Source organism: Taudactylus pleione, unplaced genomic scaffold (assembly GCF_031769625.1).
Source record: "Taudactylus pleione unplaced genomic scaffold, aTauple2 ptg000205l, whole genome shotgun sequence".
Classification (NCBI taxonomy): Eukaryota; Metazoa; Chordata; class Amphibia; order Anura; family Myobatrachidae; genus Taudactylus; species Taudactylus pleione.
Genome location: NW_028284607.1, coordinates 4,363,339 through 4,379,094, shown reverse-complemented (window position 1 = coordinate 4,379,094; position 15,756 = coordinate 4,363,339). Strand labels below are relative to the sequence as shown.

Below are 15,756 nucleotides of genomic sequence, written 5' to 3'. Positions count from 1 at the left end.
GCCAATGAATAATGTTACTGCAATGTTAACATCACCCCTACTCAAGTAGCATTACTACCACACCATATATTTATAGTGTTATCACTTCTGAACTAGTACAAGCATGATATATACATTTTCATGGGACCATGTGGTGGACCCGCTTGAAACGCCAACGTGCACGTTTCACTGTGTAAACAGCTTTATGAAGGCGTTCATAAATTAGCCACTGCGATTGCATACACAGCTTGAGAGCCCACTGGGTGCGCAGAGACTTGCAGTGTCTGCGGCAGATCAGACCTGGTGTAAATGCTGCGTGAGTGGTCGATGTGCAACGATGGTACCGATGTTTACACAGAAGAGCGACAGCGGACAGATGTGAGAAAGCAGCAGTGGGCGTCTTTATGTCAGCAGTGCTTTGGCAAGCTTTTACCATATTTTCACAGCTGCGTTGCGTTCGATTTCGCAGCTGCGATCGCATTTGCATTTTGTACTGAATCAGGCCCAGTGTATACTGTTGTTGCAAAGGAAAAATTAGAGTTATGGTAAAACTTACCTTTGTTAACTCTCTTTCTTCAAAGTCCATAGGGTCCACAGGTAGACCTTGGGGTGTAGGTGGTGGATAAGGACCGGACACCAAACAGTTGCCAGGATGCAATGGTCCTTCGCCCCTATACACCGCCCCTGAGCCTGAGGCAAATCAGTTCGTTAACAAGCCCAAAGCAGGAGGAGGAAAGAAGAGAAGAAGAATCACACTCTCACATGCAAGGAGACAGGAAACCGGTGACCAGGAAACATAGCCTGGACTTCGAAGAAAGTGAGTTAACAAAGGTAAGTTTTACCATAACTCTCATTTTCTTCTTCAGGGTCCATATGGCTCCACAGGGGATGTCCCAAAGCAGTTATTCAAGGGAAGGGACGCTCCTGAGCTGAAAGGAGAAGCCAGCGTCCAAATTAAGCATCCTGAAAGGCAAATGTATCGAAGGCATAGAACCTAAGAAAGGTGTGGACAGAAGACCACTTGGTCGCCTTACAAAGCTGTTCAGCTGAGGTGCCACTGCGAGCTGCCGACGAGGGACCCACAGAGCAAGTGGAATGAGCAGTGACAGTAGTCGGTACAGGAAGGCCTGCCTGTGTGTAAGCCTGTGAGAGAGTCATGCAAAGCCATCTGGCCAATGTCTGGTTATTGGCTGGCCATCCCTTCTTGTGAAATCCATAGAGCACAAATAGGGAGTTGGTTTTCCGAAGAGAACTGGTACGATCACAGACCACATCTAAGGAGGCCTCACCAGCCGAGAGGTCTGTCTGGTGATTGGAAGGCTGGGAGTACAATTTCCTCATTAATATGGAAACAAATAACAACTTTGGGAAGGAAACCAGGACGAGTCCGAAGAACAGCCCTGTCCTGGTGAAAGATCAGAAATAGGGAGCGACAGGAAAGCACCCCTAAATCTGACACCCTAAGGGCGGACGCCATAGCTAGGAGGAAAAGAGTCTTTGCTGTGAGCCACCTGAGCTCCATAGATTCCAAGGGTTCAAATAGAGTGCCCTGCAGGGCCTGGAGAACCACTGACAAATCCCACGGACCGACAGGAGGGACAAAGGAGGGGTTGTATACGGAGGACACCATGAAGGAAGGTGTTGACATCCAGCAGAGAAGCAATTCTATGCTGGAACCAGATGGACAGAGCAGAAACATGCACTTTCAGTGGAGGTAAGTCCGAGGTCCAATCCAGCTTGGAGGAAGGCCAGGACTCTAGCAACCCGAAACACCTGAGTGTCATAGCTCTTGGTATCACACCATTGGACGTATGTACGCCACACTCTATAGTAGATCTGGGCAGAGGCCGGCTTACGCACTCTAAGCATAGTCTGGGCCACAGAGCGAGAAAACCCTTTTGACCTTAAAAGGGATGTCTCAAGAGCCACGCCAACAAAGACAGACAACCCAGGTCAGGGTGAAGACAGGGACCTTGAGACAATAGGTCCGGTCATTGAAGCAGTAGAAACAGGGCATCTATAGAGAGGCTCTGAAGATCTGAGTACCAATGGCTTGCAGGCCAGAATAGAGCTACCAGCAGGACCGTGTCTCCGTCTTGCTTGAACTTCCGAGGAAGAAGGGAGACTGGAGGAAATAGGTATGCCAGATGGAAGGTCCACTTCACTTACAAGGCGTCTACAAAGGCTGCTTCGGCATCCCTTGTTCTGGACCCATATAGCGGCAGCTTGTGATTGTGTCGGGAGGCCATGAGGTCCACCTCTGATATGCACCGTCTGCTCACTAGGAGTTGAAAGACGTCTGTGTGGAGATACCACTCCCCGGCATGCACATCGTAATGGCTGAAGAAGTCCGCTTCCCAATTGAGGACTCCCAGAATGAATACTGCTGAGATGACCGGGAGGTGGCCTTTGGCCTATGTGAGATTGCGTGACACTTCTGCCATTGCTGACCGACTACGAGTGCCTCCCTGGTTACTTACACTGATTGGCAGGGTCGACTCGACCAACGGCCCTGTAAGGAGCGTTGACCAGTGACTGCGCCCCAGCCCCGGAAGGTGGGGTCCATTGCTAGGAGTACCCAGTCCGGGATCCAAAACGGGCGACATCTGTAACCACCACGAGAGGGACCGACGTCTGTAACCACCACGAGAGGGACCGACGAACCTCCGGAGAGAGAACCATCGTCTGAGATTTGAGCCGATGGGGCGAGAGGGACCGACGTCCGTAACCATTGTTAGGAGTACCCAGTCCGGGATCCAAAAGGGGCAACGTCTGTAACTACCACGAGAGGGGCGACATCTGTAACCGCCATGAGAGGGACCGACGAACCTCCAGAGAGAGAACCATCGTCTGAGATTTGAGCCGATGGGGCAACCCGTTCCACCTGGAGAGGATTAGTTGTTACAGGGGCATGGAGTGGAACTGAGCGCACTCCACCACGTTGAAGGTCAGCAATGCAGACCCCAGAGTCTGCATTGCTGAGTGGACTGACACTCGGCAACTGTGGAGGAATCTGCACACGAAATTGCTGTCAGGAAGATTCTCTGATCCTGAGAATCTAACAGAGCTCCCAGATGGACCATCCTTTGTGAAGGGTTCAAGGAGGACTTCTTCAAGTTGATTAACCAGCCGTGCCTTTGTAGGAAGGCAATGGTTACCTGAAGATGGTGTTGAAGAACCTCTGGGGATCATGCCAAGATCAAGGGGTCGTCCAGGTATGGCAGCAGCCTGACCCCCTGACCACGCAGATGGGCCGCCAAGATAGCAATCATTTTTGTAATACCCGTGGAGCTGTAGAAAGTCTAAAGGGCAGAGCCAGGAATTGGAAATGTTGGTGTAGGACAGCAAACCGGAGATCTCTGATGAGAGGGCACTATAGGTACGTGTCCTGAATATCCAGAGATACCATAAAGTCCCCAGGCTCCATAGCTAGGACAATAGAGCGTAGGGTTTCCATCCGGAACCTAGGCACCCTGATTAATTATTCAGGGATTTGAGGTTGAGGATAGGCCGATGAGACCCATTTGGCTTCTGAACCAGAAACAGGAGTAGAATAATAACTGCTCCCTCGCTGTGACAACGGCACTGGGATTATTACCCCCGCTTGCAGCAGAGACTGATTGGCTTTCTGGATGAGCAGGGCCTTAATCGGGTCTGATGGGAGGGCCTGTGCAGAAAAATTGGTGGGTTGGCGGTCTTAGAAATGAGAGGGCGTACCCGTGAGAGACCGCTTCTATTACCCAAGCGTCTGTGGTGGTTTGACACCAGCACTGGGCAAACTGAAGAAGTCTGCCTCCTAATCTGGGGTCCCCCAGGGGGGCCTGTCCCATCAAGCTGAAGGCTTGTCCTCAGATTTTGAAGGTATGGTGGCCCAGGTCTGCCTGGTCCTGGACTTTGCGGCCCTAGTTGAAGCCAATTGCCTAGGAAAGGAATGACCCTTAGACTTTCCTTGGGGACGAAAGGACCTAAAGGACGTTGACCGCGGTTTTGCAGTAGTTGCTGATGGCAGAAAAGCAGTCTTTGATGCCGCCAATGTGGCTACAATCTTGACTAAGTCTGGGCCAAACAGAATTTCTCCATTGTAAGGTAATGCCTCTAAAGCCTTCTTAACAGTCTGCATCAGCTTTCCATGACTGCAGCCAAAAAATGCGGCGGGAGGACACAGATGTGGTCGATGCTCTAGAGGCCAGAAGACTAGCATCCAAAGTCGCTTCTCATATATATGGGGCTGCATCGTTTATGTGAGCTAAACAGGATATTTGATCCAGAGAGGCCTCTGAGGGAAAATACTCCTCTAGGGCGTCTGCCCAGCTCTCAATTGCTTAGTCACCCAATAGTCATTATCGGGCGAGCAATAGCTCCTGCTAGAGAGTACACAGATTTTAGACCAGATTCAATCTTTCTATCTGTAGGGTCCCTCAGGGAGGAGGCTGTAAGGATCGGTAATGTGGAGCTTTGAATCAATCGCGTAACATGGGAATTCACTGCTGGGGGGGCTTCCCATCTTGCACAATGAGCTGTAGGAAAGGGATAACAAGAGGTCAGGCAGTTTTGAAGCTGAAACCTCTTACCCGGAGTCTGCCAAGCTTCTGCCATGTGTTCAGCTAGTTGATCAGAGAGAGGAAACTCTGCTGAGGCCACTTTTTGAAGTTTAAACAGTGGGTGCTTTGATTTGGGGGCAGGCTCATCATCTTCTATCTGTAGGATAGATCTGACAGCATGCACCAAATCAGGTATATAAATCTTAGACTGAATCTCTTCCTCCACCGAAGGGGACTCAGTGTTAGAGAGATCAGCATCGTCTGCCTCCCCAGATGACACCTCAGAATCTGAGAGCTGCGTAGACTGTGCAGATAGCACAGGACGCTTAGGAATCTTACTAGGTAGTGGCTTCTCACCTTGCAACATGTTTTGAAAGGCTGTAGAGGTAGCCGCTAGACTCTGTATAGAAGTAGAGAGCAAGTCAACCCATGTAGGGGGCATAGGAGGTACCTGTATTGCTTGTACCTATTGTGGCAACCCCATAGGGGGAATTACTGCCGGGACTGCTAGGTGGTCCGCAATAGTAGCCAGCACCTGAGAAAAGGAAGTCCAGGGGGACTCCTGGGCAGGGGCTGGAGGGTCTAATTGGCCTGGTGGGGAATAACACCTTGCACATAGCCCATCCTGCATTAAATCCTAATAATTTAAGCCTGCAGCACATACTTTGCATGAGAGCAGTATGGGAGCAACAGCTTGCTTGCTACTCTTGCCTTTGCTAGACATAGCTGCAGAGTAGTATAGCACACAATATGGCATTGAGCAATATGCAACTACAAAGTATAAGAAAGTATTCTAAATACAAGTGGGTATGCAGTGTAGTGATCCTGCCTATGCTTGGATAAGCTGCAGGAGCACAACACATAGTATCGCACAGTGCAGTGACCAACAGTATGTGACAACCTTCACAAATACAAGAAATGTGAGGTACAGAAAACCTGTATATAAGGGTAAGAGAGAGCGAAAAGGGAAAGGCATAAGCTGACAGTATAGAGAAATTATACAGACAGCACTAGCATAAGTCACATACAATACAGTAAACAATGTAACTGCAAAGGGGCACTACAATCAACTACTCAGACTCAGTGTATGGTAGGCTGTAGAGCTACATAACCTGGCTCCAAGGAGAGGTATGTAGGGGGACGGGACCCAGGATTTCTGTGGCTGAGCCTGTAGAAGATGGCCGCCCGAGACCATCGAGGGGCGGGGTCGGAGGAGGAGAGCAGCTCAGAGAAGCTAGACCTCAGAGGAATGGCACCCTGAGCTGAGGGAAGGGGCCGCTGTAATAGGGAAAGCTGACCTCCCCAGGCTGATTTTTAACCACCGGGAAGCTGGATTCCCGCTCAATATGTACCCTGGTGGTCTAGTGGATCACGTGGACAAAGCCGGTGTTTACGCTCAGCACCTCCGGTCTGTCCCCTGAGCCTGGAGGTAAGACCGCCCAGCCGCAGGCTACCGCAAGCGGTGACCCGCCTTACCTTGCCCTGGAGTCTGGGTCTTCCTGCAAGGCCGGCTAGCAAGGTCCCCGGGGTGCCAAGAGCACTAGTCGCAGCTGGCGTTACTGCGCCCAGGGGGGTGATGGAGCGGCAGCTTTGAAGTCCCATGGAAAGTCTAATGCTGCACGCTCAGTAGTAAAAAAGAGAAATAAAGTAACTCATAAAAATAAAGCTTTGGGCTGCAATAAAGAGGTGAACCGATTCCTGCAGAACAGCAAGCAAACTGATTTGCCTCAGGCTCAGGGGCGGGGTATAGGGGGGAAGGACAGTTGTATCCTGGCAGTTAAAAGCTTATCTGTTTGGTGTCCGGTCCTTATCCACCACCTACACCCCATGGTATCCCTGTGAAGCCCTATGGACCCTGAAAAAGAAATGTAATAGTGTTATTAAAAAGAAATAATTTACCTGTTTTGAAACAACTAATACATGAGATGTAAATACAAAATATCCGGGAGCAGTTAGACAGTTCATCATACCTCCTGCAGAAGACGGGTGTCCAGTAGCTGGTGATAGGCTTGGGAGGACTCATCATAGCGGTCAAGCTTCTGTAGGTCTAAGGCCTTGTGGTAAAGGGCAAACGCCTCAGCTTCCTACAAACAGATGGAAATATTACAGTCTGATGTACATTAACAAGCTCTACATATTAATTAGGGGTGTGCACCGGCCACTTTTCGTGTTTTGGTTTTGGATCTGGATCTTTCTTCGTGTTTTGGATCTGGATTGGTTTTGCCAAAACCACCCTTCCGTGTTTTGGGTTCTGGGTTTTGTGTTTTGGATCTGTATTTTTTTGAATAAAAGCATAAAAACAGCTAAAATCACAGAATTTGTGGGTTTTTCTGCTCCTATGCTATTATTAACCTCAATAACCTTAATTTCCACTCATTTCCAGTCTATTCTGAACACCTCACATCATACAATAGTGTTTTTATGTCCAAAAGGTTGCACCGAGGTAGCTGGATGACTATGCTAAGAGATACGAGTGGGCGGCACAAACACGTGGTCCATCTAGGAGTGACACTGCAGTGGCAGACAGGATGGCAGTTTGAAAAACTAGGCCCCAAATTATACATAATGCAAAGAAAAAAAAGAGGTGCAAGATGGAATTGTCCTTGGGCCCTCCCACCCACCCTTATGTTGTATAAACAGGACATGCACACTTTAACAAACCAAACATTTCAGCGCCAGGGTCTGCCACACGACTGTGGCTGAAATGATTGGTTCGTTTGGGCCCCCACAAAACAAGCTGGCAATTAATCTGTCCCTGCACAAACTGGCTCTACGGAGGCAAGATGTCGTCCTCATCCTCCTCATCCACCGATTCCTCACCCTCTTCAGTGTTGTGTACATCCTCATCCTCACAGAGTATTAATTCGTACCCGCTGGAATCCACAACCACAGGTCCCTCTGTACGTTCTGGAGGCTGGTCTCCCTGGAAGAGTTGATAATTCATTTTATGAACATCATCTTCTCCACATTTTGTGGAAGCAACCTCCTACGCCTTTCGCTGACAAGGTTCCCGGCTGCACTAAACACTCTTTCGGAGTACACACTGGAGGGGGGGCAACTCAGGTAAAATAGAGCCAGTTTGTACAGGGACCTCCAAATTGCTTCTTTTTCCTGCCAGTACAGGTACGGACTGTCTGACATGCCTACTTGGAAGCTGTCACCGATGTAATCCTTTAACAGACAGATGCACGCTTGTCGCTGCTGCTTTGAGGATGCAAGTGCGGCTACAGCCCACACAATTCACAAAGACAGAAAAAAAAAGAAGAATATTTTTATTGTTTGTGGAGCGCACTTTGAGGGTTACACCACCCTTTAACAGACAGACGCACGCTTGTCGCTGCTGCTTTGAGGATGCAAGTGCGGCTACAGCCCACACAATTCACAAAGACAGAAAAAAAAGAAGAATATTTTTATTGTTTGTGTAGCACACTTTGAGGGTGTCACCACCCTTTAACAGACAGACGCACGCTTGTCGCTGCTGCTTTGAGGATGCAAGTGCGGCTACAGCCCACACAATTCACAAAGACATAAAAAAGAAGAATATTTTTATTGTTTGTGTAGCACACTTTGAGGGTGTCACCACCCTTTAACAGACAGACGCACGCTTGTCGCTGCTGCTCTGAGGATGCAGGTGGAATCTAGACGGGATTTGGAACCGGGGACACACTACCTCCATCAATTGTCTAAATCCCACTGCACTAATGGCGGATACCGGACGCACGTCTAACACCAACATAGCAGTCAAGGCCTCAGTTATACGTTTTGCTTCAGGATGACTGCTGTCGTACTTCATCCTCCTCGCTAGGGACTGTTGGACGGTCAATTGTTTAGTAAAAGTAGTGATGTTCCTACTTCCTCTCTGGGATGATGAACGACTCCCAGCAGCAGCAACAGCACTAGGAGGAAGTGGTTCTTGATCTTTCCCTATTTTATTTTTATCGGAGACAGTTTGGTCCTCCATTTATGTTATATTGATATATACGTGCGGCTAAGGTGCACACAAACACAGAAAATATGTTTTTATTTTTGCTGGAGAGTAGTGCACTTTGTGGGTTACACCACCCTTTAAGAAATGAGCCAGCCGGCTCTTTACTTATGGGACACAGGTGCACACTGCGCACACAATTCACAAACACTGAAAAAATATTTTGTTTTGGTTTGGACTGGAGTGTACTTTGGGGGTTACAGCACCCTTTAACGGTCAAGCCAGCCGGCCCTTTACTTATGACACAGGCGCACGCTTGGCACTACTTTGTTGATGCACGTGCGGCTACTGCGCACACAATTCACAAACACAGAAAATATATATTTTTTTTGGTTTGGACTGGAGTGTACTTTGGGGGTTACAGCACCCTTTAACGGTCAAGCCAGCCGGCCCTTTACTTATGACACAGGCGCACGCTTGGCACTACTTTGTTGATGCACGTGCGGCTACTGCGCACACAATTCACAAACACACAAAAAATATTTTTTTAGCACTTGGGGGGAGCACCCCTGATGGACAGAGCACCCCCTGGACAACACTACAGCACCCCTTTAGGACTGGGACACTGCACAGGACTTTGGAGTGGACACAGCCCCTATGGAGAACTGACTGCACAACACAGTCCAGCCAGCCCCTATGGACTTTGAAGTAGTGGACACAGCCCCTATTAACAACAGCAGCACAGCACAACACAGCCAGTCCCTATGGACTTTGAAGTAGTGGACAACAGCAGCACAGCGCAGCACAGCACAGCACAACACTACTCTGCACTACACTACACTACACAGCCCAGCCAGCCCTAACTCCCACCCTCCCTCTTCACTGTCCACAGCCGAGTGAGAAAATGGTGCCGACGCGGGTTCCTTATATAGGATCCAAAACCCGCGAGACTCGGAAGGCGGGATGATGACGTTTTGCCTCGATTTCAGATCCGAGTCAGGCGGGAAAAGTCGAGCCTGACTCGGATCGGACTCGGATCGGGGGGGCTCCGGGGGGTTCGGATTTCAGAAATCCAAACCCGCTCACCCCTAATATTAATGAATTAATTATGAGCTCATCTCACCTGAGCCTCTTTTGTCTGCGTTTTGTGACTTTTAAAAGTCTCTTCATGGTCTCCCTCCACAGCAGAAGCTGCGTTTAATGCTGCTATGCGGATCTAGTGTAAAAGAACACAAACAAGTTATCTATAGTTACATATACTTAGAAGCATTGACATATTTAAATGTATAGGAGTTTACCATTCTGTATCATTTAGTGTTAATACAGCAGCTGAAGGGTATCCATTCTAAAAGGAAGAATAAAGAGAAGCAGACAGTTAATATGTGGAAGCAACACACAGTTAATGCTATATTGATTTCACAATATGTATAAAAAACTATTTGAATGTATATTCTTGTTACAAACTATTACATCATTGTACCTAGTTCCCCTGTTCTCCAGCCCCCACACATGATCTGGCCTTAAAGGTTAATTATTAACCTGTGTTTACATTACCTATATAGTAATGCAAAATTAAATGTACAAGGTGTACATTTTTAAAAAGCCAGTGTACTTCAGTCCCAGCCAAAGACATTGCCCCATACTGGGTTAACACTTACAGTCAGCGAGTGTCTGGTGGGTGAGAAACACGAGTTGGAGTGGTCAATAACCGCAGGTTACTGATGGGGAGAGGAACCCTAAGACAAATCTGACTGGAGAGTGGAGTATGACCATCGGGTCACAAGCATAAACTACATTGATTTTTGTTTTGTTCCTTAAATATCCAAAATATTGGTACTGCTACAGGAAAACTATCATAGAAATAAATGCTTTGTTTTGATCTTTATATGGAAACTTGTAGACATACAGCAGTGTCATCTATTCAATGTTATAAAAACAATGTAAAGTTAACCAGAATTACATAAGGATTTGAAGTTAAATTTTGATCACTACCTTTGACAGTACAGTATTCAGCCCATTAACTGTTTAAAAGGAAGATGTTCGATTCGAGGATAGGACTTATTACAAGACATATAAAGAAAAATGTGCTGAGTGGCTGAGCCTGTACCAACCTCCCTCATCCCTTATCCTATCTCACATCACTCAGGTCTCACTTGGTTAGGTTTCTTGCATTTAGCTGCCTCAGGAGCCTCTTGCTGCAGCAGACATGATCATCTAACTATTACACAACTAACTGTATTTTAACACAAAAATATAAATAATTGCTAATGACAAATAAAAGACACAAACAGTAAGTAACTGCAACTCTAGCTTGTGGTGGTATTTCTCTTAATAATTTGCTTTAATTATTTTGGTTAGCATAGCTAATAACCTACCTACATAGTATATCCTCTAAACATAATAACACAAACAGTAAAGCACTGGAAGGTATGTTGGCGCTATATAACTAAATGGTCATAATAAACGCAATGTTGATGCTAGTAAATCTGTAAATGTAGTGTAGCTGCAGTCCACATTGCAAGTTGGCCAGTAATACACATTACACAATGCATGAGGTAGTGGAATGCAAATAGCTTCTCTCTTGGCCCTCAGTGATGAACCTCCTTCCATTAAGGGACTGTTCTCCTGTGAGGATCAGTCAGGCTGATCGGCCTGGATACATAGCCCTCTTCTCTCTGCTGCACATCACAGTGGGGTGACTCGGCACTGCAGATGCAATGGGCCTCCCCGCAGGGACGATCACCGGGAGGAGACCGTGACACTCACCTATGGTCACCACGGCAACCGCCTCCTCCTGGTCCCGCACTCATCATCCGTGCAGGACCCCACGACCCACTGCACCCTGCAGTATCATTGCTAGCCATAGGCTAACCTCACCTCCAGCTGCCAATCACAGGATTCTTTTTTACCAGCCAACCCAATAGAGAGACATATGCGGCAAGGTAGCCGCCACATTGGTACTCCCGGAAGCAGCAGCTGTGCCTGCCCTCAGTACTGTATTTGAGTATAGACGACGAGATCTGAGTGTAGTAGTGTCATTGTCATCAAGTACCGGAAGTGGCTTCTGGTAGTAAATTAGTGTGTGTGTACGAGAGACATTATTATATTATTATCTTTCATGACCTCCCTCCCGTGTTACTTAATAATGCTATCATTTTGAAAGTGTTGCTAAGCCCAGGGACATGGCTGCTATGTAGTTATAGATTTTAAGTGTCAGTTGCTGTAAAAAAATAAATCCATATTTTTCTACATGAACCAGCTGTCCATATAATTCTCCTGCTAGTGGTGTGTGCAGTGCTGCCAGTGACTGACTCCAGCTGGATTCTCCTGATCACAAAGACTGCTGGCTAATGGGTAGGGATGGCCATTGGAAGGATGGCATGTTTTTTTAATGTATTTTGCCGCCATCATTACAAACCTTGCGATGATATGTAACCATTGCTTCTGAACCATTCAGTGGTTTGCTGCTGTGCATGCACAATGGGCAGATTGTAAGTCCATGCACAAATAAACCCAGCTACAAGCATAGGGCCTCATTCTGAGTTGGGCGCAGGCAGCAGCGTCTATTGGCGGTTGCCCATCTGCGACTTTATGCAAGTGCTGATATAAACTCCTTCCCGTGTCTATCCGTGCGGCCGGATGTTCAAAGACTGAGAATCCAACTTTTAGCATCCATGCACCCAGTAATACCAATTGGCGCATCCTAATAAGCCACCATCAAAACTTTCACCAGCCCCATGATAGGTGCAGTTTCTCCGTCTATGGCCTCCTATGTGTGTGGCTGTGCGTCTATGACACACCCACTGAACGGACCAGTTTTGCGTGATTTTTACCCACCTCCCAGGAACGTCCATCACTTTTCCACATTTCTGATACTGTTTATCTTGATTGCAACAGCACCTTTTGGTCGTACTTTGTGTAATGAATGCGCCATGCAAGTTTATAGAAAGTTTCACACATGCGCAAAAAAATCACCTAACTACGGAACATCAGCATTATGTGCGGCTCTGAATCCGGCCCATAGACTTCCTCCTTTATGACGTATGCAGCAGGAGTGACAGCATCATCGGAAAGAAGCATGCAATGGTGGTAACCATAACACTACCAGAACCAAAAGGCAAAACCATCGGCATCGGATACATCAATGGTTTCTAACCATCAGTTACCTATGGACATCCCTAGAAATGGGAAGAGCGCTGACTCAGGATGCATTCCCGAGGAGACTGGCACTGTGCCAGTCTATTGCGCATGCACAGATCTTAGGAAAAATGGAGTCGGCATCATTTTGCCACTGATTTCTGCAGTGCAGACAATGAGGTAAGTATCATGAATGGGAACAGGGTGTGCGATGTGGGCCCCACTGGATCAGGGGCCTGTGTGCATAGTAATAGAGATATGTCCATGATCTGTAGCATATTTGGGATATCACAGAGGGGAGATCCATAGGGCCGGTGTGGAGGAAGTGATACAATGGGGCCATGATGAAGTAATTTGCTGCATATTGCATAATCATAAAAAATACAACAGATTAGGCAAGTATGATATTGGAAAATACAAAAACACATACACCTCCTGGCGCCTAATCCTAATATGGAAACAAATGAAAATATGTATCTATCCAATTGATGCTGCAGCTTCTTATTAGAGGTAACTGCCACACCTCTCAAACTAAAAACAAGGAAGGTAAAGGAACATAAGAAGCGCTGCTAATTGGAGACTTGAATACCTCAATTATATTAAATATATTTATACATATGGCCATAAAAAAAACAATAAAAAAATCACAATAAAAATATATCAATAAATAAAATAATTTAAGACCAATTATGTCAGGTTATAAACGAAGCATATTATTTGGAGTAAAAAATGAAGAAAAGATCTGCAAGCCGTCTGAGCTTTCACAAAGGTTCTGAGCCAATGTTAACCTATTCCACACTCCTTAAGACAGTTCTCTGTATTATAATTGTCCCGCACTTGAATGGTCACATTCTGCTTTTAGTCCATAATCAGCACATATAAATGCACAGGCTAATATATCACAGTCCGTTTTATATTATAGAAGCCTCTCATGAAAAACGTGCAAATCTTCCCATACTATTGTAAATGGGGTATAAGTGCTTGGTAGATAGTGTCTCTATTATCCATGCGACAGCCTTTACACTTCAGGATATTTTTAGCAGATGATATTTTAGTAGAGATCCTGATATGACCCAGTGTGTGATGCTCACTAAAGTTCTCAATGTGATCACTCACAATATGCTGATCCAAAAGATCACCGTTTGTTTACATGGATGTGTGGAGCAGAAAAAAATCTGTTTAACGCGTTTCCCCGCCTTCTGGTATAACTCAGCGGCTTCCTCAGACAGTATATCGTTAGGTCGTCTTGGCAGGATGTTTATTGCTTATTAATAGCTCTTGATAAGTGTTGTTGCAAACAACATCCACCATAAAAGGTAGTGGATGTAGATACACACATTTGCATACCCAGGTATGAAGCCTATGAGTCACAGCATGAAATGCTCTTTGATCATTGTACCTTTAGTCCTTGTAAACTTTTCACCATCTGTCTTAATACTAAAAACTAAAATATAATCATAAATAAGGCATTTTATAAGAGACAAAGCCTTGATTTTCCTTTACCTTGCATGCTGCTAGAAAGTTTACTTCCAAACGTAAGGAGCGATTAATTGTAACCATGTGAGACTGCCATCTGAGTAACCAGAGGTTAAATAAGATGGCCAATGGCCTCGCAAATGATCTGATGGCTGCATTCGCAGACGCAGCTGTTGATCACACAAGAGGCGTCTATTTACACCCAACGCCCCCTGCTGCATTAGACTATGTTGGCATCGCTGCTGCATCCAAGGACACAGCAGCGATGCTAACAGAGTAAAACTCTGAATCTGGCCCAGTGTTCCATCGCATGAGTACAAACATAACAGTAAACCACAGACAGGGAATACACAGGGGAAGGGTATGGCAACTCACTGTAGCTAGATTCAGCAGTCAGTGGTGAGTCACAGGGGAAACACAACCAAGGTCATTGAGAGGGGAGAGAGTACTAATTACCTGAGCTCATTGCATGGGCCCAGGTCCACCCTCCCCCCCAAACCATAAAGTTTTTTTTACCTGTCAGCGGCAGCAGCCTCTCTCCCCAACCCAGCACACTATGCTGTGCACTGGGCTGTGGAGGGTCCAGGGAGGCTGCTATGTGGGAGGAGTGATCGCACTGATTCCCCCCCTTGATCTGCCCCTAACTAAGGGGTGCTCAGGGTCACCCTGTACAGCTCACAGCGACATGCACATTTTTGTGGGGGGTATTACCACACCTCCACTATTTGCCCACACCCCCTCCACCGAGGCCCGTCCCCACTCCATAGTGAGGTAAGGATAGTGCAAGAGTAGAACAAGGGGGAATAAGGCTAGATAGCTAGAATGTCATGAACTGAAGTGATAAGTTTACACAAGGAAATACAAATGTTCTGTGCAGTTTGTTGAATGTAAAAGGGGCTTCCAGCTTTAGATGGACTACTGATCTGTACATATCATCCTCCTTTATGACTAACAAATCTGTACATTGCTGGAGTTTAACACTACTATTACAATTGTATTTGCTCCTCCCCGTAAGAGGATACACTTTTCAATACAGTACATGGGGTGTGGGTACTGCTTCAGAGTGACATGCCTCCTTGGTTTTTAACCTACTATAAATGTATGTGTGGACAAAGACAGGGTGTACCTGGTTACATTAAAAGCCACATACATCAACAGCATAAACTCATGAAAGTGAACGACTCCTTAAATCCATGAAGCCATGTTTGTGTTGCATTTAGATCACAGTAACCACTGGGCCTGACTGAGAGAAGTACCTATGTCCATGTTTTAGCAGCTGAGCAATTATCAGTAAACTGCACATTCGTCTGGGTCGCACAGCGCATGCATCAAAGTCCATTACCATAGGTGCAAGCAGCGACGTTTAATTTGCAGAGTGATTGACAGTTAAGAGCCGTTTGGGGTAGGTAACGGAGTGTGCCGCCAAAACAGTTTTCAGGGCGTGTCACTGCCTGCGTCTGCAATCCCATATGCACAAAACATGGTTCCGCCGGTTCAGTTCAGGTGGCCATTCTGTACGACCAAAGGCTTACTCAGGAGACTGATTATCTGCGTATAACAACTATAGCGTACTTCTCCTGATCAGGCCCAATAACCCTGGCAGATAGCTGCACAACTTACATGGGGGAACAAACAAGATATTCCAGAACAATGTGAAAATATACAGTATGTCCATCTGTAGCAGATTAATAAAATCCA

General features: G+C 46.5%; 1 protein-coding gene across 5 annotated transcripts in view; it reads right to left on the bottom strand.

The window, feature by feature from the left end:
- The window catches only part of CABIN1 (calcineurin binding protein 1), a 242,372-nt gene extending 230,999 nt beyond the window's left edge, over positions 1–11,373 (bottom strand). For 2 of the 5 annotated variants that reach the window (XM_088477854.1, XM_088477857.1), the window contains exons 1-4: positions 11,212–11,314; positions 9,744–9,790; positions 9,569–9,661; positions 6,491–6,604 (exon numbers count right to left, since the gene is read on the bottom strand). In XM_088477854.1, coding sequence (XP_088333980.1) covers positions 6,491–6,604; positions 9,569–9,661; positions 9,744–9,746 — 210 coding nt within the window. In that variant the 5' untranslated portion in view covers positions 9,747–9,790; positions 11,212–11,314. The other 3 variants (XM_088477855.1, XM_088477856.1, XM_088477858.1) reach the window with 3 other exon arrangements.
- Between the last annotated feature and the right edge of the window lie 4,383 nt (positions 11,374–15,756).